This window comes from Cryptomeria japonica, chromosome 7, assembly GCF_030272615.1.
Source record: "Cryptomeria japonica chromosome 7, Sugi_1.0, whole genome shotgun sequence".
Lineage (NCBI taxonomy): Eukaryota > Viridiplantae > Streptophyta > Pinopsida > Cupressales > Cupressaceae > Cryptomeria > Cryptomeria japonica.
Window position 1 is genome coordinate 723,475,132 of NC_081411.1, and position 26,347 is coordinate 723,501,478.

The 26,347-nt window shown below is 36.5% G+C and overlaps 1 protein-coding gene across 3 annotated transcripts in view; it reads right to left on the reverse strand.

The window, feature by feature from the left end:
* Positions 1-26,066, reverse strand: part of LOC131068816 (uncharacterized) — a 52,208-nt gene extending 26,142 nt beyond the window's left edge. Inside the window, exons 1-4 of one of the 3 annotated variants that reach the window (XR_009112071.2) lie at positions 25,695-26,066; positions 25,510-25,585; positions 24,503-24,602; positions 12,165-12,249 (exon numbers count right to left, since the gene is read on the reverse strand). Coding sequence is in view for 2 of the 3 variants with exons in the window: in XM_058004088.2 (XP_057860071.1) it covers positions 12,165-12,249; positions 24,503-24,602; positions 25,510-25,585; positions 25,695-25,781 (348 nt within the window). In the remaining variant the exon portion in view is untranslated. The remainder of the gene's footprint in view (positions 1-12,164; positions 12,250-24,502; positions 24,603-25,509; positions 25,586-25,694) is intronic. The other 2 variants (XM_058004089.2, XM_058004088.2) reach the window with 2 other exon arrangements.
* Between the last annotated feature and the right edge of the window lie 281 nt (positions 26,067-26,347).

Consider the following 26,347-nt stretch of genomic DNA (forward strand, 5'->3'; position numbering starts at 1 on the left):
AATGCCTAGGAATTCATATCTTAGCCTCCATCATGAGCAAATTAGGTGATTTTGAGAATTTCGCTCTGGACCCTTTGGAAGGGTCAGGAGCGAAATTCATACTTTGCTTGTTTTCCTTCACTTAGCTCTATCCTTCTTACTTCATTTTCCCTTGATTCTCACCTTTGGATCCCTCTCTCATGAAGGTAATACTTGTTTGACCCTCAAGAAAACCTGAAAGGAGAAATTCGCTCCAGACCATGGCCAAGGACAGGACCTATTTAGAATTTCGCTCTGGACCCTTTGGAAGGGTCAGGAGCGAAATTCAAGTTTCAACTCAAAATCCTTACTATTTGGACTCACAACCCATTCAAATGCATGCCTATGTCCATCCTTAAGTCCAATTCACCTTCATCAATGTTTGGCTTAACACAAAATTGGAAGAAAAGGATATTTTGAGAATTTCGCTTTGGACCCTTTGGAAGGGTCAGGAGCGAAATTCAAGTTTTAGACTTGATCCTTCATTTCCTTAACTTCAATCCACCTCAAAAGGCAAGAATACATCACTCCACCCTCAATCACATCATAGGAACCAAGGTTTTGACCTTACCCAAGGAGAAAATAGGTGCTTTGAAGAATTTCACTCTGGACCCTTTGGAAGGGTCAGGAGCGAAATTCATATTTTTGGACAAAATCCTTCATTTCTTTCGCTTTCAATCACTTCAAAAGGCAAAAACATGTCAATTTGCCCCCACTATGTCCAAGGAACAAGGATTTTGGTCTAAACAAGGAAGAAAATGATGTCTATGGAGAATTTTGCTTTGGACCCTTTGGAAGGGTCAGGAGCGAAATTCAAGTTTTAGGTTGATTTCACACTTCTTCCATTCAATTCACCTTCAAATTTGATCAAACCCATCTCTCCTCACCACAATCAAGTGAATTTGCCATCCACTTAGCTCAAAACAAGGTCTTTTCAATGTCTTAGGCAAAATAAAGGGTCAAGTTGAAGATTTTGCTCTGGACCCTTTGGAAGGGTCAGGAGCGAAATTCCTATTTTGAGTTGATTTTCACCACTCCATTGCCTCAATCCACCTTTCAAAGGCAAGAACACATCAAAGTCTTTCCAACCATGCCTTAGAAGTCAAAAAACTTGGCCATAACAAGGAGGAACATAGAGGTTATGGGAATTTCGCTCTGGACCTTTTGGAAGGGTTAGGAGCGAAATTCATGATTGAGCTCATTTCTTACTTCTTTCCTCCCGTTTTTGCCTTGGATCTAACTTCTCAAACCTTTCTCCATCATGATCAAGTCAATTTGCTCTCAAACTGGCGTTTTACTTCAAGATTTTGTGAGGAAATAGGATCCTACAAGAATTTCGCTCTGGACCCTTTGGAAGGGTCGGGAGCGAAATTCACCCTTAGGCTCAAATCTTGACTTCATCTCCCACATTTCCTTATCCAAACAAATGCTTTGCCTTCAATAATGTCTGGGAATGAGTTAGTTCTTAGTTTGGGGCAAGGTAAAATGTCTTATGGAAGAATTCGCTCTGGACCCTTTGGAAGGGTCAGGAGCGAAATTCCTATTCTAGGCTTAATTCACCTTGAATTTGACTTGACTTCGCCTTTAGACTTAACTTTTGATGCATTTCCTTCCATATCCTTGCAAATCAATCCAACCAACCAATGACTTAGGTGAAATCTCAAGTCCTTGGGAAATTTCGCTTTGGACCCTTTGGAAGGGTCAAGAGCAAAATTCACATTTATGCTCAAATTCCTTACCCTCTGTCACTTGACTTTGTCTTACACAACAATTTTCGCTTCACTACGCCATAAGGACAAGGTTTCCTATGCCAGTTAGGACCAGGAAAGAGAAATTCGCTCTAGACCCTTTGGAAGGGTCAAGAGCAAAATCCACATTTTAAGCTCAAATTTTGACCTTTTCATCAAATTTCCAAGTCCAGACTTGTCCAAGGCGTCCCCAAAAAGATAAATAGGTCAACTTCACACCATTTCAATGTTTAGAACTTTCATCACTCATCAATTTGACCTAAGGAAGACCTTCAAAGAGACCCTGACCTGGAGCATCCACTGACTCATCCTAGCTCAAGCTCAACAGAATGGTAACCTTCATCAATGTCAACTTAAAACAAGGATTAGAAACCTGCTCTGATACCATGAAAGGAAATAAAAGAGCAAGGAAAGAAAAATGAAATCCAAGTAAGTTTATTGATGAAGTAAATGTTACCAAGAGAAATGCAAAAACCTTGGAGCAATCACCCAAATGTGAAGGAGGCACAAGAACTTTTGAAAGGGGAAAAGCAAAGAAAAACCCCTTTGATATTATGAATGAGGCAATGCCTAAAATGAGAGAGAGAGAGAGCAAGAAGCTCTTTACAATATTGTCATTAAGAAGAAATGAGAGAGGAGACATCTCTTAAATAGAGATGAGGAGAAGAGTTACAAAGTAACTCCCAAATCTATGAATGCCACCATTCATAAAATGTGTGTGCCATGTGTCCATATCCTCTTATGGAGGAAATCTAATATTCCTTAATAAAGGAAAATAAAAGAAATGACTTGTCCTCACACATGTACTATAGGACAAATTACATGTAGGAATTCCAAAGGAATATCCTAAACTAAATACAAATAAACCTAAGCCAAATAAAGATTAAATATTCTAACAGGTAAGGAATGTAAAAGTTTTTTAGTCATTGATGTCAGTTTCTTTTTGTAATTTAATTGAGCTGCTTGAGCAGCTTAACCAGCTTGAGCTGTTTGACCTCTGTGTGTGCATACTTGCTGGAAAAGTATGTTCTTGTCAGCAGCTTGTGCCACTTCAGCTCTCCTTGTCATATCATCATGTTAGCAGCTACAGCAAAGTAAACTTATATGCCACCTCAATTTTAAAATTACTCGGCCCCACCTCTCCTTTGGTTCGATTTTTTTTAAGAGCTGCATTGGATTTTTTTTTTGGTTTTAGTTTGGGTATGAAATTTAATATTCTATATGCGTTATCTTTTCTCTGCCAAAAATCAGTATGTTGTGTGCATGGCATCTTCAAGGCTGCATTATTGATGTGCTGTGCGTGGCTGCTGATAATAAAACTGGGCGATATATGTTTGAAGTCATGGGGCCACTATGCTGCTAGAGTATTATTATTTCTGATGCCCGTGGGAGTGTGTAGTGGGTTCGTGAATATGTTCCTGGCAGGGTTGTGGTGTGCAGACGAATGAATGAAGTGAGGCGTTTGTGTTGAACTCATGTGGTGGTATTTTCCTTGGAGTAGTCGTATTTATCACTCTCTGTTATGGCAGAATCATGGGAGAATTTTTTTTTTAAATCTAGGTGACTTTTATGTGTAAGTAGTGGATTCTTTTTGGGTCGATTCAGAATGATTAACTTATGCTTGGTGTATTTAGTTCCACAATGGAGTCGTGTTTAATGACCATGACTTTTCAGAATAGAGTTTGACGCCATAAAGGGAATTATGTGTGGATTTTTGTGGAAGCTGTTTTGACACACAAAAAAATTGTTTAGTGGTTTGACTGCATGTGTTAGGCGGCTGGAGTCGAGTTGGAAGTTATTCCTCCGTTTTCTATATCGTTTTTTTGAAAGGAAAATTTTCTCAGCTTTCTTCTATTTTGGCCACGTTTGACTACTCTATCCTTGTGGCTTTGATTCGATTTCAGTTTTTCGGGCTGAAGTAAATACAGGTGTGCAGGATTAATAAGGCTGAAGAAGTCGATTTTGTTTGAGGGTGATGCCATAAATATTTCTGGAGTAAATACTGGGGTGAATAACGTCTATCAGAAGTAGTGGTTCTATTTTGTGAAGAGGTCGAGCTCATATGGCCACGTCTTTCTGAAGCAATAAAAACTGCAAAACGTATTCTGTAGAGAGGTAGTGCTGAGTATTTATGCTAGGTGAACTGTATCTTATATATTTTTTTGTTCTTTTGGTCAGATGAAAAATAGAATGAGCGAAGAGCTGGAAATTAATTCTCTATGTCAATCTGTTAAGATAGAATATATCTGAAAATTTATATGACCTGTTCTGTAACTTCAGCACATACACAACAGAAAGTTTGAAGGATTTGTATAAGTGCTGAAGAAAATTCCTTAAAAACATTTCTTTTGTAGGAGACTTGGTGCTCTCATAAGTGTCCATCAAGTGCTGATTCTCAGTTGGTGCTGAATTGAGGGTTGGTGCCCTCTTGAAGCTTTTGTAATCTGGGTTGGTGCCCAATTTAAGATATTGAAAAGATCTTTGTACCATGGTTTTTTACCCGAAAGGGTTTTCCACGGGATATATTTCGTGTTCCTGTTGTGTGTTATGCTGCTATCTTCTTATCTCTATGTTTGATAATTTCTGAGTTTGCTGCAAGTTTTAAAAAGTTATAACAGTTCCATTTTTTCATCATTTTCCTCGTGTGCTGCCTCACTCCACTTTCCAGCCACTGAGTAGATATTTGACAGCAATACATATGCAGGCCCATCGTAGGATTCCAACTCAAAACTGTGTTCTGCTGTACATTTGTCAGGCTCCATATCACCATGACCTCTGCAATCACCAAGCAAGATTTGCCAAAGCAAAGCGCATGCTTGAAATGGCATTTCCATGATAAGCTATTTCCCTCTTCAAGGTGTTCTGCGTGGCTGAGAATATCTACCATGCAGGCGTAATTGGTAAAATACCATAATCTTTACTCATGAATTTGAAGTGATGATAACCTTCATCGACCAGACCTACATGGCTACATGCAAACAGAACACCAACCAGTGTTACGTGATTTGGTTTCATAGCTGGTTTTGCATTCATGCAAACAATTGAAAAGCCCCTTTGCCTCACCCCATTTTGGGCATAACCTACAATAACTGTTGTCTATACTTGTATACTACTACATTAAGCTCTGGCAATCTGCCAAACATTTTGTGTGTCTCCTCTCTGTGTCTACATTAGGAATACATATCAATAAGGGTTCTGCTAACAAAAGCATGTCCATTGCATCCAGTTTAAATGACATGGACAAAAACCTGCTTGCCTGGTCCTGCAAATGCTAAGTCAGAACATGCAATGGGAGCACCTGAAAAGGTGAGCTCATTTGGCTTCATGTCTACCCATTGCATCTTACAAAATGTTTTCAAGCATCCCTTTTTTGGAAATATCCTGTGATCAGTGCAGTTGATGAAACCAGCTCAGTCTTCACTTCCTTTATGCTATATCACATGATCATATTTAATGTGTATATGCTTCCTCTGATCTTCAGTGATATGCAAATATCAAAATGAGGCAAGGAATAAGCTTTTCAGTAGAGGGTGAGTTGGAAGAGAAATAGGTGTTATGAGGACAGGTAGAAGGATGTGAATATTTGACTTGCATTACAGACAAGTGCCTTTGTGGTTTATGTCATCGCTCCACTTGAACATTCCCCAGAAGTTACAAAATAGTGTCTATTTTACAAGCAGTTTGTGGCAAGTGGCAGCATCATCTGCCAGATGCCTTCTTTTCAACAGTAAATTATCATTGGGAATTTAGGTAAATTAATGACACTAGACTATCTCTGAATGTAGCATTAATGACACTTGACTATCCATGGCAGATGAGAAAATAATATGTAGTAACTCCTATATTCAAATTTCTATTTCCTTCCAAAACTCATATTTACAAAGCTGTACATAACAACTATTTTACTGCCACTTTTATCACTCTTGGCTAATTATGAAATTAAGGTGAAGAGAGAAACATATAGGGCAATTTCTAATGCAACTTCCACTGGAAATAATGATCAGATAAAGATTGTTGTTCCTATGATATTCAACAGGCAATTATATTTGCTTTCATGACTATGGTTATGACCTATGTCACAAGATTCGAGTTTGAGTTTGTGTTTGGCAACCAATAAAATCTGGATGAAGTTCGGCAAGGGAAGTTTGAAAAAAAATGTGATTAAATCCACCACATAAATTTGATTTTTTTACATATAAATAATAAACCCATAAAAAATAAAACAATATTACATTAAATTTGAGTACATTATAATAATTTTGTTAATATTACAGTATAAATACGTTCATGTTGAGTTATTGTCATTGATATCAAAAGGCAAGTCCAAAATCCAGAGATGGCCAAATTAAGTGAAAGAGCAAGGGTTGTAGTGGAAGAACCAAATAAGGAATGAAAAGAATATGGTTGCACCCTTCTTTAAGATGGGTAGACGGACAGGAAATACTGCACCGTTATTGATTTTTTGACAGCCTCAAAAGGTGAAGTTATTTTTGTCCAAAATCTAGAGATGTCCAAATTACGCTTAAGGGCAATGGTTGTAGTGGAAGACGGACAGGAAAACCTGCACCATTATTAATTTTTTGATAGCCTCACAAGGTGAAGTTATTTTTTTGAAGTCGATAGATGCCTCCAACAAAGTCAAAAACATAGAAACATTGTCTCTAGTGTTGGAGGAAGTTGTCATGGAGGTGGGCATAGAAAAGGTGGTCTAAATCATAACTGATAATGCAACAGCATATGTCACAGCTAGGAGATTGCTCCAAGACAAGCATAGGACACTTTTTTTATCACCTTGAACAGCACATTGCTTTCTTTTGGAGGACATAGGCAAGCCTGATTGGGTGACATGAGTTGTAGATGATGCAAGAAGCATCACAAAATTTATCTACAATGAGCCTTGGGTTCTTAACTTGATGAGAGATCACACCCAAGGGAAGGAGTTGGTAAGATCAGGTGTTGCAAGGTTTGCAACAGTTTTCCTAATGTTGCAAAGGATTACTGGTTCATTGACTACTTTAAAACAAATCTTTGTGAGTCAAGCATGGCTAGACTCATCTTATTCAAAGAAGCCTAAAAGAGAGAGGGTTGCAAGAATTTTCTTTGACAACATTTTTGCACAAAGAGCTACAAAGATTGTGAAGGTAACTTCAAAAATTAAAATTTAAATTCAAATTGAATAGTTTATTTGTTTTAATTTAAATCTTTCATTATACATTTGTAACTTTAATCTTTTTGTATTTGTACATTGTAGGTTTTAGAACCCTTGGTTAGAGTTCTCTATCTGGTAGATGGAGATCAAAACCCAATCAGATATATTTATGAGGCCATGGATAGGGCATGTAATGTCATAAATTGCATCCCTTCAAAATCTCACACATTTTGGACCCACGTTGGTGGTTGTGCCTCATGATACTAATTTATGACTGATTGTGCCCAATTTCAAGACCATTTCTGGAAGCTCAAATGCAATCCCCTACTCAAAGTCCTTTTTCTAGCCCAAAAATACAGGAATAGGGTGTCTAGCGCCCCTATCCAAGCATTTTGGCCCCAAATTTGAAATCATAATGGTTGGCTTTGCAAGAAGATGGAAAATGGAAAGTGCTCCCCAATGTTGGCCTTAATTGAAAATTAACCTTGAAAAGGAGTAAGTTGTATATAAATATAACTCCCTCTTTCATTTGCAAAAACAAGTCCTTCAAGATCCACATCTATTCAATCGCAATTGAGCATTCAATCAAACATCTTCAAGGCAACAAAGGAGTATCTTGTTTGCAGGGTTATGATTGAAATGAGGAACTAAGAAAATCAAGTGAGTTGAGCATGATAGGTAAATAGAAGGACTCCTTTGTATCATGCCTAGGTTTCTTGTGTTATCTAATCATACTTCTTGTTGCAAGCACAAGCCTTGGTTGTTTGAATGGTGTCCTTGAATTTCTCAACCTAATTCATGTCCTGGCCAAGGTCTTAGGGCGAGAAGTTCACTAAAGTGATGTACCTCATTAAGGGTCAAGAGCGAACTTCGTCTTTGAGTCTCGTCCTCCCTAAGGTCATAAAGCAAATTCACCTATCTTGTCCTTGTCCTTCGAAGGGACGGTGAGCGAGCTGCACTTTGAAGCCTTGTCCTTAGGAGGGTTGGTGAGCAAAATTTTTAACTTAATTCTTGTCCTTACCTTGGTCCAAGAGCGAATTCAAACATTATGGGCCCTGTCCTTAGGAAGGACAGAGAGCGAAAACCTTATTTATGTCTTGTCCTTTCAGAGGTCAGTGAGCGAGTTTGATCATATAGGTCTTGTCCCTAGCAAGGACATAGAGTGAAGTGCATGTACCTTACATGAGATCCTAAGCGAAATTCCTCAAAGCAAGCATTTTAGGCACCAAGACTAATTCAAAAAATTGAACTGATGGAAGGGGGAGCGTGGTTTACCAAGTCGGCCAGCATTAGGAAGGATAATTCACATTTTCATTTTCACTCAATCAAGTTGGCCTTGTATCCTAAAAGGCATGTTTAAACTTTATACCCTAGGCCACATATATAAGGGAGTTCAGAGGATTATTCTAACATCAAATCAAAGCATCATCTCTTCCATCAGCGAATTTTGTAAGCAAGTTAAGCGAATTCATCCAACAGTCAGCAAAATTCAGTTTTAAAGACAGCGAAGTACATTCAAAGAAGGAAAATTCAGTCATTAGCAAGGCGAATTGAATAAAGAGACAGCAACAAAGTCGAAGTCTAGAATTGATTGGAAGGCAAAATTCATCATTGGTGACAGCAAAGTCAGAAAAGAAGAAGCAAACTCATCAAGAAGACAACAAATTTGCTTCAACCAAGGAGTGACCCCTTCTATAGATGCTCTTGTTAAACCTGCAAATCACATGAAATTACATAATTACATCAAACTAGGAGGTATCATATGTATTTGATGCTTGCTTATTTGTTTTGCAGGAGATGAAGAAACATTGGAAGAAGATTGGATAAAAGACCTCAAGGAAAGAATGTCAATATCAATATCAAGTTCCAAGGAAAGTATCCTCAAGGAGATTTCATGAACAAGCACAAGTAGATGACTACACAAGAAACATTTACTAATACAAGAGCAAGATCTACACCAGCATGCAAAGGGAAGGCTTCATTTACAAGCACAAAATACCTAAGAAGAATATCGATTCTCTCCACACCCTGGAGGCATGAAGAGATCAAAGAAATGTTGAGGAGAAGTTATACAAACTCCAAGGCAAGCAAGTGAAGGACTCAATTCCCTCAATATGTCCCATCACCACTACTTTGAGTGAGCTAGATAATGTTGAGTATCAAGAGATATCTCTCAACATCTCTTCATGGTGACAAGTCAACTCTACAAGTGCAAGTTGAGGTGGAATCCTAGTTGTCATCACAGTCATTATCTCCACCAATCAAAGAAGTTCCACATCAGCATGTCCAAATACAATGCATTTGATTCCTCCATGATGGCACAAACTCCAATGTACCTGCCACTGACATCTATTGGTCCACATTCATTGAATGTCATTTTCTCATTGGCTAAGGAGAGTTTGTTGTAACAAACCCTAATTAGGGTTTTCATTGTAAAATCCTGGCCATTGATCTCAAATTGATCTGAGTCATTGAATTGTATTGAGAGCGCTATAAAAGGCTCAAGCTCTTCATTTGTAATAGTTAATAGCAAATAGTTAATAGATGGAGAATAGCTAATAGCGGTAGTCAATAGTCAATAGATAGTCTAAAGAGCATAGAATAGAAGTTAGAATAAAGTAGGAGGAGAAGGCAGAAATTGTTGCCTAAGTTGTAAATGAACTCTATTTTCATTGAAGTTATGGTGAAGTGAGTTGTTTCTTTACAATGTGCATGGTTTCTTGTTGGATCCTCATGTCAGATAATAAATAAATTAGATTAAATGAAAGAAGTTGTTGAATGTATTCATGAGGAATCCGCTTAGTCCATACCACTAGCCTCTTACTGATTGTGAGTGTGCCTTGTGTGGTCAACTAGAATAACATAAGCTTAACCTCGAATCATCCTACACTCATTGTTTATGAATTAGCTTGAATGGTGATCAATGTTTGGCGGTATTGGTTCGAACATCTTTGAAACGTCCTTAGAAGATTGCACTAAGATTGTGTCAAATTGTTTAAGTTGATGGTGAGACCTAGCTTGGTAGGATTCCATATAGTCATTCATCCATATTCTTACATTCTAGGTCTTAGAATAGACTCTCTCAAACCCTACCTCTTTTGCTATTTTTTATCTTCCAATTGAGTAGATAGGACTTAAGTTCCAGCAAATCAAGCATTCGGGCATTCGAATGTAAGTCCCCTTGTGATTCCAGCATAATCACATCAAACCAACTAAGCTTATCCACACGTAGTGACCCTACATTCGTGAACCTTGGAATCTTCTCGAATAATCCTTAAGCAAATCTTCAGCATCCGAGAGATTTTGTTCAAGAGAGGATAAGATACTTATGGTATTTTATTCTATGTTCGCATGTGCGTAAAAAACACATCAACAAGTCCTACTAAAGCAGTAGGTAGTTCTTTTATTGCCACTCTACAACATTTTACAATTAGTTCTTCCTCGGTGTATACTATTTGTAAAAATAAAGTTGGTGAATTGGGTGAAAGTTGGTGAAATGGCTATGGGAATATTAAACAAAAAATTTCAGATTTGGATATATTTTAAGTAAATTGTCTTAATGATGACATATCTTAAGTGCCCGTAGTACTGTTTAGGTTCAACCATCCATTAAGTGAAGCATTTGCAGAATCTAGTGTGCAATCAAATTGGGTTCCATATTTGTTTGTTCCTCAGCCACACTTCATTAAATTATGTGGTCACTAGTGAATGCATTCTCCATACACTGGCCTGCATTTTACGTATGTCAGTTCTACTTATGCTCCTATACGTTCAGGTTGTCTGCATCAGTTTTTCTTTCTACTTCTAGCTGAAACAAGCATTAAAGATCTTCACTCCTCTTTCTTCATAGAACATTCATTAATTGTGGAAAGATTAGGTTATGATGAGGCTATTTTTGCTACTATTGGGAAACAACAACACCAAAGTCCTCCTTCCTCTACAAGGTTGTCACAAATTTGGAAAACCTTATTATTACATGATTACTTGTTTTCTGTGACATCTGGAAGACAACTTTTCTTTAGGGAGGGATGGCATAGTTAGTTTACAATGTCTTTATTATGTTTTGATAATATTCTTGTTATCCAACAATGTATTGATTGTCTGTTGACTTTCAAGTAGTTATAGCAATCAATTGGTAAATAGTTGTGTTTTGCTAGGCAACCATCAAATTCTTTCAATAGACTGTGTAATCAAGGAAAGCAATTTGGTACTTAGCTGATCATCTTTGGTCTACTTCTATAATAACTTTCACATGTAAATAAAGATATATTTTTACTACTCTATCTATGCATTATTTCAAGTATTTATTTTATCAAAAATTAAACTAAATAGACATCTACGAACCAACTAACCTCATTAGTTGACAGCTGCAAACTCCAATACATCACACAAAGTTAACACGGAAAAAGAACTTACTACCTCTGTTTATATTCAAAATTTAGCAAGTACAATATTTTTGATGATTGTATTCACACTTTTTGGCTCTCCATTTTTATTGCCACCATATTTACTACAGGGCTCATTGCATGCCTGCAGATTTTTGTGTGAAGATTTCTGATAGGAAAGACTCAAATGTTTTGATACGGAATAGTTGAAATGCAGAGGATTCAAAGATCATAAACTTTTGAACAATCCAACAATTATTCAGTGAAGATATAAAAAAATATAGAGTGTACAAACTTACAAGGCCCAACATAATCACTTGTGGTGGTGCAATTATTAATGTAAGTGTTTTCTAAACCAAATTCCATTGCTTTGGGAGTTGAAGAAAACGACTAAAGATAAATATGCATTTTAACTTTAATTCAATTAATTACAATCAACATGCTACAATGAGTGAGTAGCCATTACCATCATCCCAACCCTTCCAAAATGGTATATTGATAAACAATATGGAAAATAGATTACTATAATCACTCGTGGTGGTGCATTTTTTGATGTGAGTGTTTTCTAAACCAAAATGCATTGCTTTGGGAGTAAAAGAAAATGACTAAAGACAAATATGCATTTTAACTTTATTTTAATAAATTATTAGCAACATTCTCCAATAAGTCATTACTATCATCCCAACCCTTCCAAAATGATATATATTATTGACAAAAAATATATTATATAGATTATTTCAATCAACGATACCATCAATTTGATTCTAAACAGAACATAGAATTTGGAAGATTTGTCAATCATGTAGTGAACAATAGAGTATACACGTGTGAATTTCAATGCATTCACAAAGAGTAAGCACATACCAAGGTAACCCTTGCAAGTGCATTTCTGCTACCATCACTGCCAACCCCAACCATCTCGCAATCTATGGCTAGCGCATCTGTCACACTATTTCATTTAGATTTAGAAGTCAAGATATATATATTAGGGAAATAAAAATTTGTGAGTAACACACACTAAAAATTTTCAGGTAAAAGAAATAATATTGTTTTTCTAGTACAACATAGAAAATTGTCCTCCTGATGTTAGATTCAAAAAACATGAATCTGAACTCTAAAAACTGTATTTCCACAGGCACCACAAGGATATTGCAACACCTAATATTAACCTACTTTCCAAATCTAACCACAAATTCAACCAAACATATACAAGAAAACATTTTGAAACCATCTGTACAAACTGACAAAATGATTGCCCAACTGGGCAAAATAGATGACCTGCAGCCTGCACCAATTGATCACTCCTTCCCAAAACTCCCTGATATGATGATCGGCTCTTGCAAAAGACCTGAATTAGGTTATAATTGAAATTTCCAGATCAAAAAACACATTTTGAAAGAAAAACTTGATAGGCTAAGGTCAGGGGTTTCGCCCCAACCTTAGAGAACTACTAGGGTTTGCATCCCAGCCAACCAATTCTCGGGAATTCTCCCAAAAATCAAATCAAATTCAACAGATGACACACCCAGCACACAACAGCAGCATAAATACCTATTGGGTTAAGGGTGCTGGGCCCAAAAACTAGCAGCAATTTGAAATTCAAATTTTTAACATCACTTTTTTCTTCTTTTATTCTGGCAAACTGCTACCTAAGGGGGTAGATAGTAGAGAAATAAAATATTACATTGAGAAACTATAGCTGGTGAAAAAGGAATATCATTCCTCCACTCAGCTCAATGATCCTATCCAGCTGTACTTGTTGGCATTTATTTTAGCATTGATGACAAAGTTGGTAACAAAAACATTTAGATTATACAAACAGTTATTTCAATCATAAAATCAGATTGCTTGCTGTAAATTTTTACAGTGAACTGATATACCTTGAAAGCAATGTCTTTGATCATTGTCTTCGCTGTGTAAGCACATTCGTCTTCTTCCTCAACAGTATGATACTTTCAGATTCAGTTTCAAAAATGATATCCTGTTATCTTAATGGCATCGTACTTCTTTCAGATTTGGACAACATCATATTAATATCTTTTTGACAGCATATGTTAGATGGTTGATATTTGGTTGCAGTTGGTTCTAAGCAGTTATAACTATCTCGAACTTCCTCTACTTTGTTTACACGTTAAAAACAATATGGAGTGCACTTCGTTTTATTATACAAAGTTTAATAAAGTACAGTTCAATCAGAAGGAAGTTAGACTGCAGTTCAAATTAGAAGGAAGTTAGACTTATTAATGATAAAACAAATAACTAATAACAGCTTCCTCTAACTGATACTAACTATATTTATTCTTTATATTCATGAATGGTTTGATGCTTAGGTAGTCTTTTGGGCATGCATTGAAGAAAGGTTGATGTGAGAAAAGAATTCTGTGTTCGTAATGTGCTGTGAACAAGAAAGATAAAAGTCTTGTTTGCATGAAAAGTATCATACATGAAGACAAACTTCTGAAAATGCAATGGAGTTTAAAATACTGAGTCATTTCTTAATTCATTAAGAATCTTAGAGATTCAAGTGAAGAACTGGAGAAGAAAGATACAACTATTGTGAAGGAAGTCACTGTTTTTTCTTTCAGATTTTCAGAACTACTGGAGAGTAAAGTATATATGCTGTGAAAAGAGTTTTTATTCTGTTCAGACCTTCATGTATATCATTATTTTGAATTTGGCATTCATAGTTAAAACATTCATAGTCATTTGTGACACAATATTGGTAGTATCACTGCTGTTCCTTCTCTCAGATTAATATTTAACAGTGAACAGAGTTGCTGAAGATTGTATTTTCTGATAATTCAGAGATTGATTATTTTCAAGTTGTTCTGTGCAGTGGCACACAGACTAATTGATTTTCAGAATTGGATTCTCTTTCTTCCAGAATATCATTAAGAGTTGATTGTCTAGTTTTTCTGTGAATTCTTGATCAAACCAAAGACATGATGTTCTTAAACTTTCAAAGTTTGCATTTAATCATTGTAAAGGTTGATACTTCCTAGGTATCCAACAAACAAGATGATCCTTCTTGAGGTACTGAGACAGCTTTTGGAATTTGATTTCATCCAAAAGGAGAAGCACTGAATGGAGATAACTCTCCCAATTGCACTTGGGAAGGCTCTGGAGGTATGCCACACCGCAGCTGCAGCAAATTCAGTTATTGAGGAACTTGAATTCTATCGCCTTGGGACTTATAAGAGCAGGGATCAATTTGATCCATTCAGAAATATTATTAAGATCAAGGGGGAAAGGTTTATACATAAGATTGACATTGAGGATTACTGAGGTAATCTCATGGATGAGCATGCAATTAGGAAGAGGATGTGGTCCCAAATGTTAGTGGATTTCATGAGGAAGTGCGAACTCTTCTCCATTCCAGATCAGGCGCATGATGATAGTGATCACACTCATCCACAATACGTGAATGAAAAGGACAGACCTATCTTGTTGCCCAATTGGACCCAGCTAGAGGTGGTAGATTTGAATGTGCTCATGAGAGAAGTAAATGATTACTCCAGGGAATGGGTGGATGAGTACATCAATAAGTTGAGAGAAATGAACGTCACCTTTACCTATGAAAAGATGAGACATGAGGAGCCTTCCCTCGATGATGATGAAAGAACAATAAGTGATGCAAGGATACATGATGATGAGGAGAGTCATGCTCCCCAAAGAAGAAAGGGTATGCCCAGAGAATCGCAAGCAAAAGGCAAGGAGACGGTTAGCCAGCAATCAAGGCAGAAAAAACATAAGTCTAACACTCCTTTATCCACCACGAGTTCCTCATCAGTGAAGGAGAATGACATGACAAAAAAGGGCAATGAGTCCAAACAGATTTCCAGTACGGAAATCCTACCAGGAAATAATCAGGAGTTGCATGCTGCAGCCCAATCGGCACCACCGAATGAAGATGAAGAGCAGTCAGGATCTCCCACAGTCCAGTTGGAGGTTAGCTTGGGCAACAATGTGGTCGATTTGACCAAGGATAAAGAAACCGATGAATATGTCATTTCAGCTTTGAGAGGACTCGATCATGAAATGAGGCTAGAAGATGGGATGGAAATTTCCACCATTCCTGATTGGTTGTTGCAGAGCATGGAAAAGAAGAAGATGATAGAGACACAGCCCATAGAGGATATTGATGATTTCTTAGCCAGAGCTGATACAAGAAAGGAACAAAAGAAGGCTAAAATATTTTCTAAAGCTGATAGAGATGAAACAGGTGTGCATAGTGCACAAGTGGCAGTCCCGATAGGTGATGTAACCAGAGATGTGGCCACTCCTATGGATTATCAGATCACTATGATTGACCTTGGACCAACTACACAGAAGTAAGAGTTCCGGGAACTTGATGATACAATCCATGCAATCAAGGCGCGATTGGATAGGACTATTGAGAAGAAGAATATGCTTAAAAGCGAGAATAGGAGACTCAAGGAATACATTGAAGGGATGAGTTCCCATATGCGTGAGGATCCTACTTTTGTCTCACCTATCGCAATTGATCGCAGGTTCCCCTTTGATCATGAGGCAGCCAGGAACACACAAGTGGAGTTTGGAAAATGGATTGAGGATGTTGCAAAACAAGCAGATGATTTCCTAGCTCAATTTGTCCAGGCATTTGACAAGATGTCAATGCCCATGTTCAAGATACAGTATTTGGAAGGAGTTTGGGATGATTTTCAACCGGTGTAGGAGAAGATAATTCCTCGCCTCAAAGCATTGAAGCGAATCCTGATGCCCACATTGATCCAAGAGGGAGTTGTGCATGCAGGTAATGTTTATGATTTCCAAGAACGGTATTGTTCGTTGGCTATGCAGAAATTGGCTTATGATCATGCAAGGCAAGATTGTAAAGAGATGGAAAGATCGATCCAAGAGATTCAATCTAAGATCCTTACATCTATTGATGAGTTATTGGTGATGGATGTCCATGCTTCCAACTGTTTACACTTAGAAGAATTAAAAGAAAAGATGAAGTTCATTTACTTCAATCAGTTAGAGTCTTTGAAGAAGAATCAGATAGATAATTTGGTTTCTCTTGTGGTTCACATCAACAGTTTGCAGAAGCTTATACCAAGTTGGGAGAATGTCCTTGATGCTTGCTCACATGCTTTGGACGTGATGGATGCACAGCAAGAGGCTTTACCTAGTGTCACCATGGAGAAGCTTGATTTAGTCTTGGCCAAATTCTTGGAATATGCTGCTAGGGAGAGGGATGCAGACCAAAATCTTGTAGAAGATTCCTTACTTGATGATTAGGCATCATCCCATTGGGTCTCATGTTGGTGATTCCTTTTTTTTATGTAAACCCTAATTAGGGCAAATTTAGGGCAATGTTGCCATGATCTTGGCCCTTGATTCTAAATGAATCTTGGCCCTTCATTCTATTTGAGACTCTCTATATACCCCATTGCCTCTCATTTGTAAAAGAGAGATTTTTTGAGAATTGTCACCTATATGTTGCAGATTTGAATATAATCATTGAAATCTGGTGGTTTTGTTTAAGTTTTGTATGCCTTTTTTGGTTCTCATTGCCTTCAAATTTAGATTAGAATTTGTTTCAAGTTTCTTATAGATTAGATGAAAGAGTTATTGAATGCATTCGAGTGAAATCCATTTAATCCATACCACTAGCTTTCTTGCTGATTGTAAGATTGCCTTGTGTGGTCAACTGGAATATGAATTGTACTTAACTTCAATTATTGCACATCCATTGGTATGCATCGCCTTGATGGTATTGGTGTTGATGGTGATAATTTGAACATCTATAAATTTACCTTAGATGATTGCACTAAGCTTGTCTCAAATTGTTCTTTGATGGTGAGACCTTGACTAATAGGATTTCATTGAATCGTTCATTACCTCTTGCATTCTAGGTTAGAATAGAATTTCTAAACCCTATGCCTTTTTTCCATTTTATTTGAAATCTTTGTAGATTAGATCAAGAGCTATATTGCAAAATCCTAAGTCATTGGCAAAACCTATTCCAATCCATGATATAAATGATAAATCCGAATATTTGTGTAAGTCCCTAAGTGAAAACAGCAATTCACATCAACCATTGAATTACCCACATGTCAAGAACTGACCATAGAAACCCTGGAATCATTTTAGTTGATCAGACATTTAGCATCTGAGGTGATTTTGTTCAAGAGAGGGGTAGACTACTTTGGTATTTTATTCTATGTTTGATTGTGCCTAAAAAACACATCAACAAGACATTGCAGAGCGGCTCATGAGAATCATTCCCTATATATTTTGGGACCTTGTTCAAGCCCATAGTATTGTCTTTAGTGGTTTTCCAAGCCTCCTTCAGTCTATATATTGAGATCTTGAGATGGAAGCATTATGTATCGTCTCTTGCAAGGTTATGCTGTAGGTTTTTTTTCAAGATTGAAGAGCGTTGATTTTTTCCTAATAAAACACTAAACTCTAAGAATGCTTTGTAATCATCGATTATTGCAATATAATTGATTGGGTGTGATTTGGAGGCAAAGTTTTTCTCAAAAGAATTCACATATGGTAAATTTGTGTCACTTTTGTGGTTGCTTCTATTCTTCTTCTCTCATTCTTATTCCTTCCTAATCATTGTTTATATAAAAAATACTGCTAAATTTTCTATGGATTGGTTTCTATAATTTTCTCCTCACAAGATAATGGAACACCTACATTTTTACAAGCTTAGCTTTATTTCAAGTTTGTTAAATAAATCTTCTATTGCATTCTATTATGTTACTCTTTTTGGTATGCCCTATTACTTTGTATTATTATGTGTAATTGATAATGTAACTAAATAAGAGTAAACATTGTCATCGTTTTTTTTCGGTTGGTAATATTGAATTCTTGCTTTTGACTAGAGCTAATAACCAATGGGGTCACAATGGGGGACCCCATCCCCATGGTGGTGATATTTTGATATTTCTAAGGCATTAACACCTCCTAGATCTGTCTTTTGCTGATATCTACATTCTTCTCCTTATCTCTCCATGAAACACCTTATCACTCCAACCTGCCCCTCTCTACAACCGATCAAGCACCTCCTTATTTCTCCTTAACTCCTTATCCCTCCATGGCTCCTTATCTCTGCATTGCTCAGACCGTCGTGACCCCTTATCTCTACATTTTTCAGCCCCTTATCTCTCTGTCTCCATCCATCATGACTTATCTTTGCACGGCATCTCCTCGCTCTGTGCCACGTCCTATCTCTCCATCCACCTCTAACACCTCCCGATGCCCAACTCCTTGCTTTGATTCTCACCTCCATGTCATTGCTGCCTTTGTCACCGTCTCTACCATTTGTAATACCTCCTTTGTCTAGCATCTGACTCACGTCCTTAACCAAGAGCCGCCACAAATCACGCGCCATCTTTAACTACCACTAGACCAACTCGTGACCTATAGTTTTGACCAAGCACAGAGGGTTCGAAACAGCATATCAACATGCTGAGTTTCAAACACAAGACCTTCCAATACGCAAGGCGTGCAACTTTCGTTGCATTACAAGGTGATCCCCTAAACATTGTCATTGCTGCTTACATAAAGTTGGGTCAAACTTATAGAGAACCAACATCAATCGATACCTATTTATGACTATATCGAAAATCAATGAAAATAATGCCATTAAGTCAAAACAAAGGTGGGAGAAGATTGGAGTGTAGTCAAGGGAAAGATTGGGAAATTAGGCAATCTCCAACTAGTGGAACAAAAATAAAAAGGAGTCAAAGTGTAAGTTGGACTTGTAGTTGAAAAAAATCAAAAAATCCCATTGACTACAAATGATAGCTTGTAATGCACTGAGGAAGAATGGGTTGAGATTGCCAAACAACTTCCACTGCCTTAAGAAGAGTGTGTTGATCTTACTGATCAAGTTTGATCCAAGGAACTAACAAAGCCTCCTTATACAAGGAAGTCTTTGTCCTGACAAACAACTAAGGATTTATTCATAAACAAAAAGAGGAAAACATATGAAAGCTATTTTGTGGTATCAAACAATTGTAGATCTGAGGAAACCAAGCCAAAAGCACTAGGGCAAAGAATTAGAATGGAAAAAAGACACCTTGAGGATTATGCGAGTGTGCAAAACACTAAATTTTCCAAAAGCATTCAGGATTCTCACATTCCGAGAATGTTGGGAGACCACCGAAAAGTCCTAATCAAAGCTTTTGGGGATAAGGTCCTAATCACTAAATTCACATTAAAACAAGCTATGATGACTCCACCAACAAGCTCAAGCATAGAAAGTCAAAAGTTTGCCTTAGTTCATGACAGATGGACTTGAAGGTCCAATGAGACAATTAAAAAAATCGTGAAACCATTTGGGCAACAAATGCACAATTTGAGAAACCTTAGACTATGATCATTACCAACCACCCTTAACTTCTTAAGGAATACTTGGGAGAAATTGTGAAAGGCCTTTGAAGGAGAATTTAAATTTCCAAGACAAACAAAGAAAACATTACACAAAAATTACAAGACCTTAAGGAATTGTTCGGCAAATTAGAAAGAAAATCGAAAAAAATGAAAAATCAAGGGGGGTCTCATTCCTTTATTAAGAAGAAAATGTAAGTAGTACCACCTTTATCAGTTATTGAAGCATACTAAAAAGCTATGAATATAGAAAGTGAGGACAAGATGGTTTCACATTCAAAAAATAATTTGATGAAGATGATGACTTAAGTGCAAGTAGTGATAGTGAACTAAGATCGACACTATATTAAGGAAAGATTTGCTCCATGTTAATCTAATCGAGAATCTAACGACTTATGGTGTGTAAATTGTAAAGCAGGAGATCACACTATAACAAATTGCCCTATAAAGATGTTATGTGATATTTGTCGAATAACAAGTCATTCGACTAAGTATCCATATAATTTGATAAAGAAGAGCACACAAGTACTCTTTATACAAGGAGAGCAATCTATTACACCCAACACACCATCAAAACTACAAAATGACAAAGAAGCAATAATAAAATATTCAGTAACAGCAGTGGGAGGAGTCGTCAAATACCATATGTCTCCAAAAACTGGCCTATCATACAATGTAGAGTATGTAGATAATGGGACCATTTTGCAAGGGACTACCCAAGAAGTCAAAGCAATAGGTAACTACTTTGTAAATGGTGTGGACAAGGAGACAAGGATTATGTTGGATGTTCAAAGCAAAAGGTGAGCATCGATATAATTGAAGTAGAGCGAAATAATGAAGTATTGCTAGTAACTTGAGCCCAAGCAAAGAAGGCTCTATACTTGAACCCACATGAAACAGAAGAAAGACATCAAAAAGCAAGAGTTGAGGTAGAGCATGCTATGGCCACTTAAATACACATGCAAATACTGTCATGCCACGGCCTTAATAACATTTTTTACCTTCAGATAAATTCAGATTATATATATATATATATTCAGAAAATCACCTTATTAATAAGACTTCACAATTTCTTCTAACACTGGAGGTCGGCAGATAAGGACTTAAGCATTCCCAAGAAGTTATTTGAGGGAGGCCACAGATGATATCGTATACACCAATTGATATTATTAAAGTCAGCAGTAAAGAACAGATTAAAAGCAGCAAATATTGTTAACAAGAAGTCGCTTCATTTACAAAAGCAGTGATTATATTTATTAAGGCAGTAGTTAAAAGGTGTGTGACTGATAAGGCAGCAATTTCCGAGAACAGGAAATAATTAAAATATAATTAAGTTCTAAGCCAATCATTAGGAGTAAGGGTTGTGACTCTTTCAAAGGGGTAAAAATATTGAAGAGACATGTCTTCTCCCTCATATTGGACGATATAAAGGATGGAGAATTCATTTGAAATGAACATCATGGAGTGGGAATTGAATAAGTATTTTGATCTGGAATAAGGAGGTCTAATTCTGATTAGTGTATGGAATCAGAGAAGATGTTCTTATAAATAGAATCTGTATTCATCAAGGAATTTGATCTGATCTGATATAAGAAATCTATACTCAGAAACAGCAGATTTGTGATTGACAAATATTGTGGTATGCTAATGTCTAAAATATATTCTCATATGTAATTTGATGTAGTTATCCAAGGAGAAAAACTAAACTATCTAGATTCTCATATTATTGACTTGATTTGTCTATTATTCTCTTGCAAGCAATCATTTATGAGAACCACAATTGGGAGAGCAGCTACAGGTTCCCTTTAGTAGACCACCACAAGTTGGATGGAATTGACTTGGTTGGATGTTCCTGCCACAAGGGGTTCAGTTGTCTTGGTTGGATGCTCCGTACTCTTGAGCTTAGTTGTGGCAAACGTTCCAGTCACCTTATTGTGGAGCCACAATTGGGAAAGCAGATATGGGTTCCCCTTCTAAGTAGCACACCCCAAGTTGGATGGAATTGTCTTGGTTGGATGTTCCTGCCACTTGTGGGCCAAGGGATCAAGTTGTCTTCGATGGATGCTTCACACCCTTGGGCTTAGTTGTGGTGAACGTTTCGGGTGCCATATTGTGCTTCCTCTCCAATCCCTACTATGGTTGATTCTTGGAAATACAACTTCACCCAGTGAGTGATGTTATTTAACTTATATATCTATTTTATTGTTAATGCGATGGATTACATATGCATTGGATTCCTAACCCTTATGGAAATAATTGGCCTTATGAATTATATTTCAAATGTTGACTAACATTATTGCAGGGGTTAAACCAAAAAGTTTATGCTGAAAAGGAAATTGTTCATTGGTAAGTAGTATCTTAAAGAGCTATATTTCTTATTTTAATTGAAATTGTGATTTTTAGGGCAAGATTTAAGTGTATCCAAAAAGGGGACATTACAAATACAATAAGTTTAACAAATAAATTGGAATCAGAGATTGTTGTGACAATACCTTACAAGCTTATACCTATTTGGCCTTTAACGGACTTGTCTCCCTCTTTCTCCTACAACTTTGGATTTCAATATTGCTGCATCCACTTTTATAAAATTCTTAACACTATTTGAATAATGAACAACACAATAGTGATTCATCCCACTTCCACATCTACTTGACTGATAATTAGTTTAATACATAAATGCTGAATGAGTGACCTTGAAAATTAAGCATTGAGCATCACTGTGGTACCCTTTTTTGAGCACTTTTCTAATGAGTTCATTATCAGATAATCAATGCCTTCAGGCCTGTTCTAGACAGCTGATGATCCTTCAGAAAGTTCCTGCACTTGACAAGTGGTTTGTATGTCCAGTGGCTATTTCTACCTAGACTCTTTAGAGTTTAAAAAACATGGGGCAATCGTACTTGCCTCTCAAAGATTCGATTATGGTTTAACACATCAAATGCAAAAGATAACAAAAAACATATGATATATCATGGCTCTTGTCACTACAGATCACTATAATTAACAAAAGTCATAAAAATTATTTCCCCAAATAGAATAAAATTATAAAAATACATAAATAACTATGTTGCAGGTTTTGTGGCTTTGGATCTGCACCCGAAGTGGGTTCACGCAGGGATGCGCCCAGGGTACCCCCTAGGTGCACCAGGTGCACTGTGGGTCCGTAGGTGTGAACCCACCTGCTGGAGAACTTAAATGCTGTTATAGCTAGCTGTTTAAATGGTTGGTTCTTAATATTCTATTAAAAAGTTAGTTTCTTGGATACATGGTCTTAACACAACAGAAGATACATATATACAAAATCAGCCTTGGCCCTACAGAGACTAGAAACCAAATCCCGTATCTATTCAGCACAATATCAAAGTCCACCCACATCTAGCCAAATGATTACACAGAGTCTTGGCAGAAAAAATATAGGAGGCTCAAATGAGAGCAATTATATATGAGGCTCCAATTAGTTGAGAATTTTACTGCTTTAAGTATGCTTCTTGTGTTTAAGGCGGTGCAAATCTTATTCTTTTTTAAATGATTGTGTATCTAAATGGTCATGCGAAGATAACAGTATTCTATTTTGGTTTTATCTTTAGTCCTTTATTCATACTATCAAATGTATTTAGTTTTATAATTCTGTATATTTCTTCAAATTTTTGTATATATTTGCCCATACCCACATGCCGGGTTCTTGTTCCCGAACCTGAACCAGTAATGTAGTTAAATAATTGCATTCATTGTTCCTCCCTCACTAACAAACGCTTAAAGGCACTTCTGTGTTAAGTAGGCCCTCTTGCCTCATAAATATTACTTATATTAGGAAAAATATCATTAATATAAAATGACTATTTATAGAAATCATCTAGAGATAATATCAAAATTGCATTATATAAAATTAGATAGCTTTTTGTCAGTGTTTCTCAGAGTTTCCGAGTTCCAGGATGCAGGGATGAAGGTTTCAAAGATTGCAAAAAAATTTCCCTAATTTCTGGGAAGGCTGGGGTATGCCACGAGACAATTACTAAAAACATCTAAAACAAACTCAAAGAAGTTGGAATTTTATAAGTATAATATGCTACATTTGCAATGACAATCCTCCCCTTTAAGGTTTTGGGGAGTTTTAGAAGATTTTCCTTAAAAAGTTACCCTTTTTATGTACTAAATGTAGCAGGTTGTCCAATCCAAAAATGGGAGGTATCCTCCCAAGTCCCCAAGTCCGAGGACTATCAGGACATCACCCAGACCCCTAAGGACACATCCCCATGGTATGCAGAGTTTTTGGTGTAGGCAGACTATTCTCATTTTGTTGAAAAGCTAGATTTTGTGCTTATTCTGACTCTATATGTGGTTTAGTCGATTTCCCCACAAAGTCCCATACTGTAGCAATCCTCGGAGTTGAAGGTAGGCTGAAGGGGATGATTAGAAGGATTCTCTGCAGTAACTTAGTTAAGTAGAATAAGTTGGCACCCATGCAATAGGTTTACAATCTGATCACAAGAGAAATGCAAAGCTTGTTTTTAAGTGTTCTCTTTTATTTTTTTTATATTTCATGGCTTTCCGCTTTTCCCTTTCAAATACCTTGTTTAGAGGTTAAAACTCAATCTTTTGCATCCCATGTAACTCATTTAAATCCATTGCCTGTTAGCAATTCTGTCAATTAGTGGGGGCTGAAAATCCCTTTTTAATATTTTATTTATTCAAAGGAAATAGGTAGTGTTTGTGAAATTTGTAATTTATTATTTTTCTAATGACTTTCTTCGTGTTTATCAGAATTTTGAATCTAATAAAAAATATATCAAGCAGCGCAAAAAAAGAAAATGCCACCGGGGCTTTAAACATACCTCAAATCTTCCTTCATAGGCTTAAGTGAACCCAATGTACTTGATGTTCCATCCATAGTTGTTACCGGTTTCTCTGTTTCACCATGAGAAACAATGCCTGCTAGCCAATCAGACCATGGAATACCATGTGAGTCATTTAATACCCAATTGCATTTCCGTTTTAATTAAATACCTGAAAAATAATTATGTCATATTTGAAAATTTCCTCAGAAACTCTAGTCAAATCCACAATCCTAACATCATTAATTTTCTAATGTTTACAGATCAGAACACACTGCCCATAATCTATATTCTGGAAATAGTACTTCTAACATTTATTATTCTCACATCGTACAAGAATGTACATGTAAGTTATCAACCTTGACGAAACATAGCAACACTGCTGCCTTCGCTTCCCAGAATGAAAAATACTGATATATTTTGTTTATGGAATCGTCAGTTCCTTTTCATAACTTTCAAACCTTATAAATTACATCCATTATATAGCTATGACAGTACAAATTATAGAGGCCAGCCCAAAATATCATGATGCAGTGCTAACTGTGGTACTTATAAGAGCGACATGCACATTAAAATCCTTCTCGTATCAATAAGACAAACATGAACCTAGTAGGCATTTGGCAAGCCTGTGCTGTAATGATTGTGAGGTGCATTCAAATATGACCCAGAAGTAAAAATCTTAAGCATGTTGCCCAAATTTACTCAGAATCGCATTAAGAGCAGCTCATTGCATCACCCAATTTTTCCAATCTGAAAAAATCTAATATTTCAGTTTCACACTCCATCGCCTTTTTTCAGTTTGTATACGCGAATGCTAATACTGAAATAAATAGTAAACTACAATTCAGGTTATTTTACCCTTAAACTGCGTATTAACAATTTAAACAGATTCAGAAGATTCCTTGTGAAGTATTTAATACTTTGAGTTTCACAACGGGGGCCGAGATAGACCCTAAAACACCCCCTTAAATAAATGTTCAAAATTATTTGTTGAATAGCCTTTGTACCTGGCTTTTTTCCCGAAGTCCGAACATCTGCATTTGTCTCCGAGCTCTTACGTCTGCGAGGATATGAATTCAATTTCTGCGAGTTTAAACAAGCGAAGGTAGCGTATTATCATGGTCTTAATTAAGCTTTAAGTTTACAGAGAAGGTTAGGGTTTAGAATTTTGTTAAATTGAGGAAAAAAATACCGCTTTCAGCTGTGCCCAGTTAGGGTTTACTGCCGCAATTTTTGAGACAGGACCGTCACTCTCCTCGCGAGGTCGTTTGCCCGTCATTACGTCAAACGTATAAAATATACTCCTTGAAGGAAATCTATATTGAAAACAGGAAAAGAATTTTGAATAGCAACCAAATGCTAACCAAATCTACTCCTAAGAATCTGCTCTGCTGATGTAAAATCGTCCCAGCATGAAACGCGATAGATCGGACAGATTGAAGAAACAATTTTTTTCAAAATGTTCTTGTGAAGCTTCCTGTGAAAAAGATTGCCGCCTCTAAAGACACTTGTAATTTATTTTCAGTTTGAGGTTTTATTTGATCTGATTGGACTATTTTCTGTTTGAACTTTTATTTGATCTGATTGGGCTTATTTGTATAACCGGTTTTTTCTAATTATATCTAGTATAGTGGATGGTGTCCCAATAATCTCCTTGTCAATCTATTTTTGGAAAATTTATTATTTTTGTCATTATATAATCTTAATTAAATTAATAAGTATTTTCATATACATCAATACATGTTTATTATAGAATGTATAATTGATCAAAAAATAAATTTATTATTAGTATATATTTTATTCTCATACAAGGTAAATTGTACAAAATAAGTCACTTTTTTCATT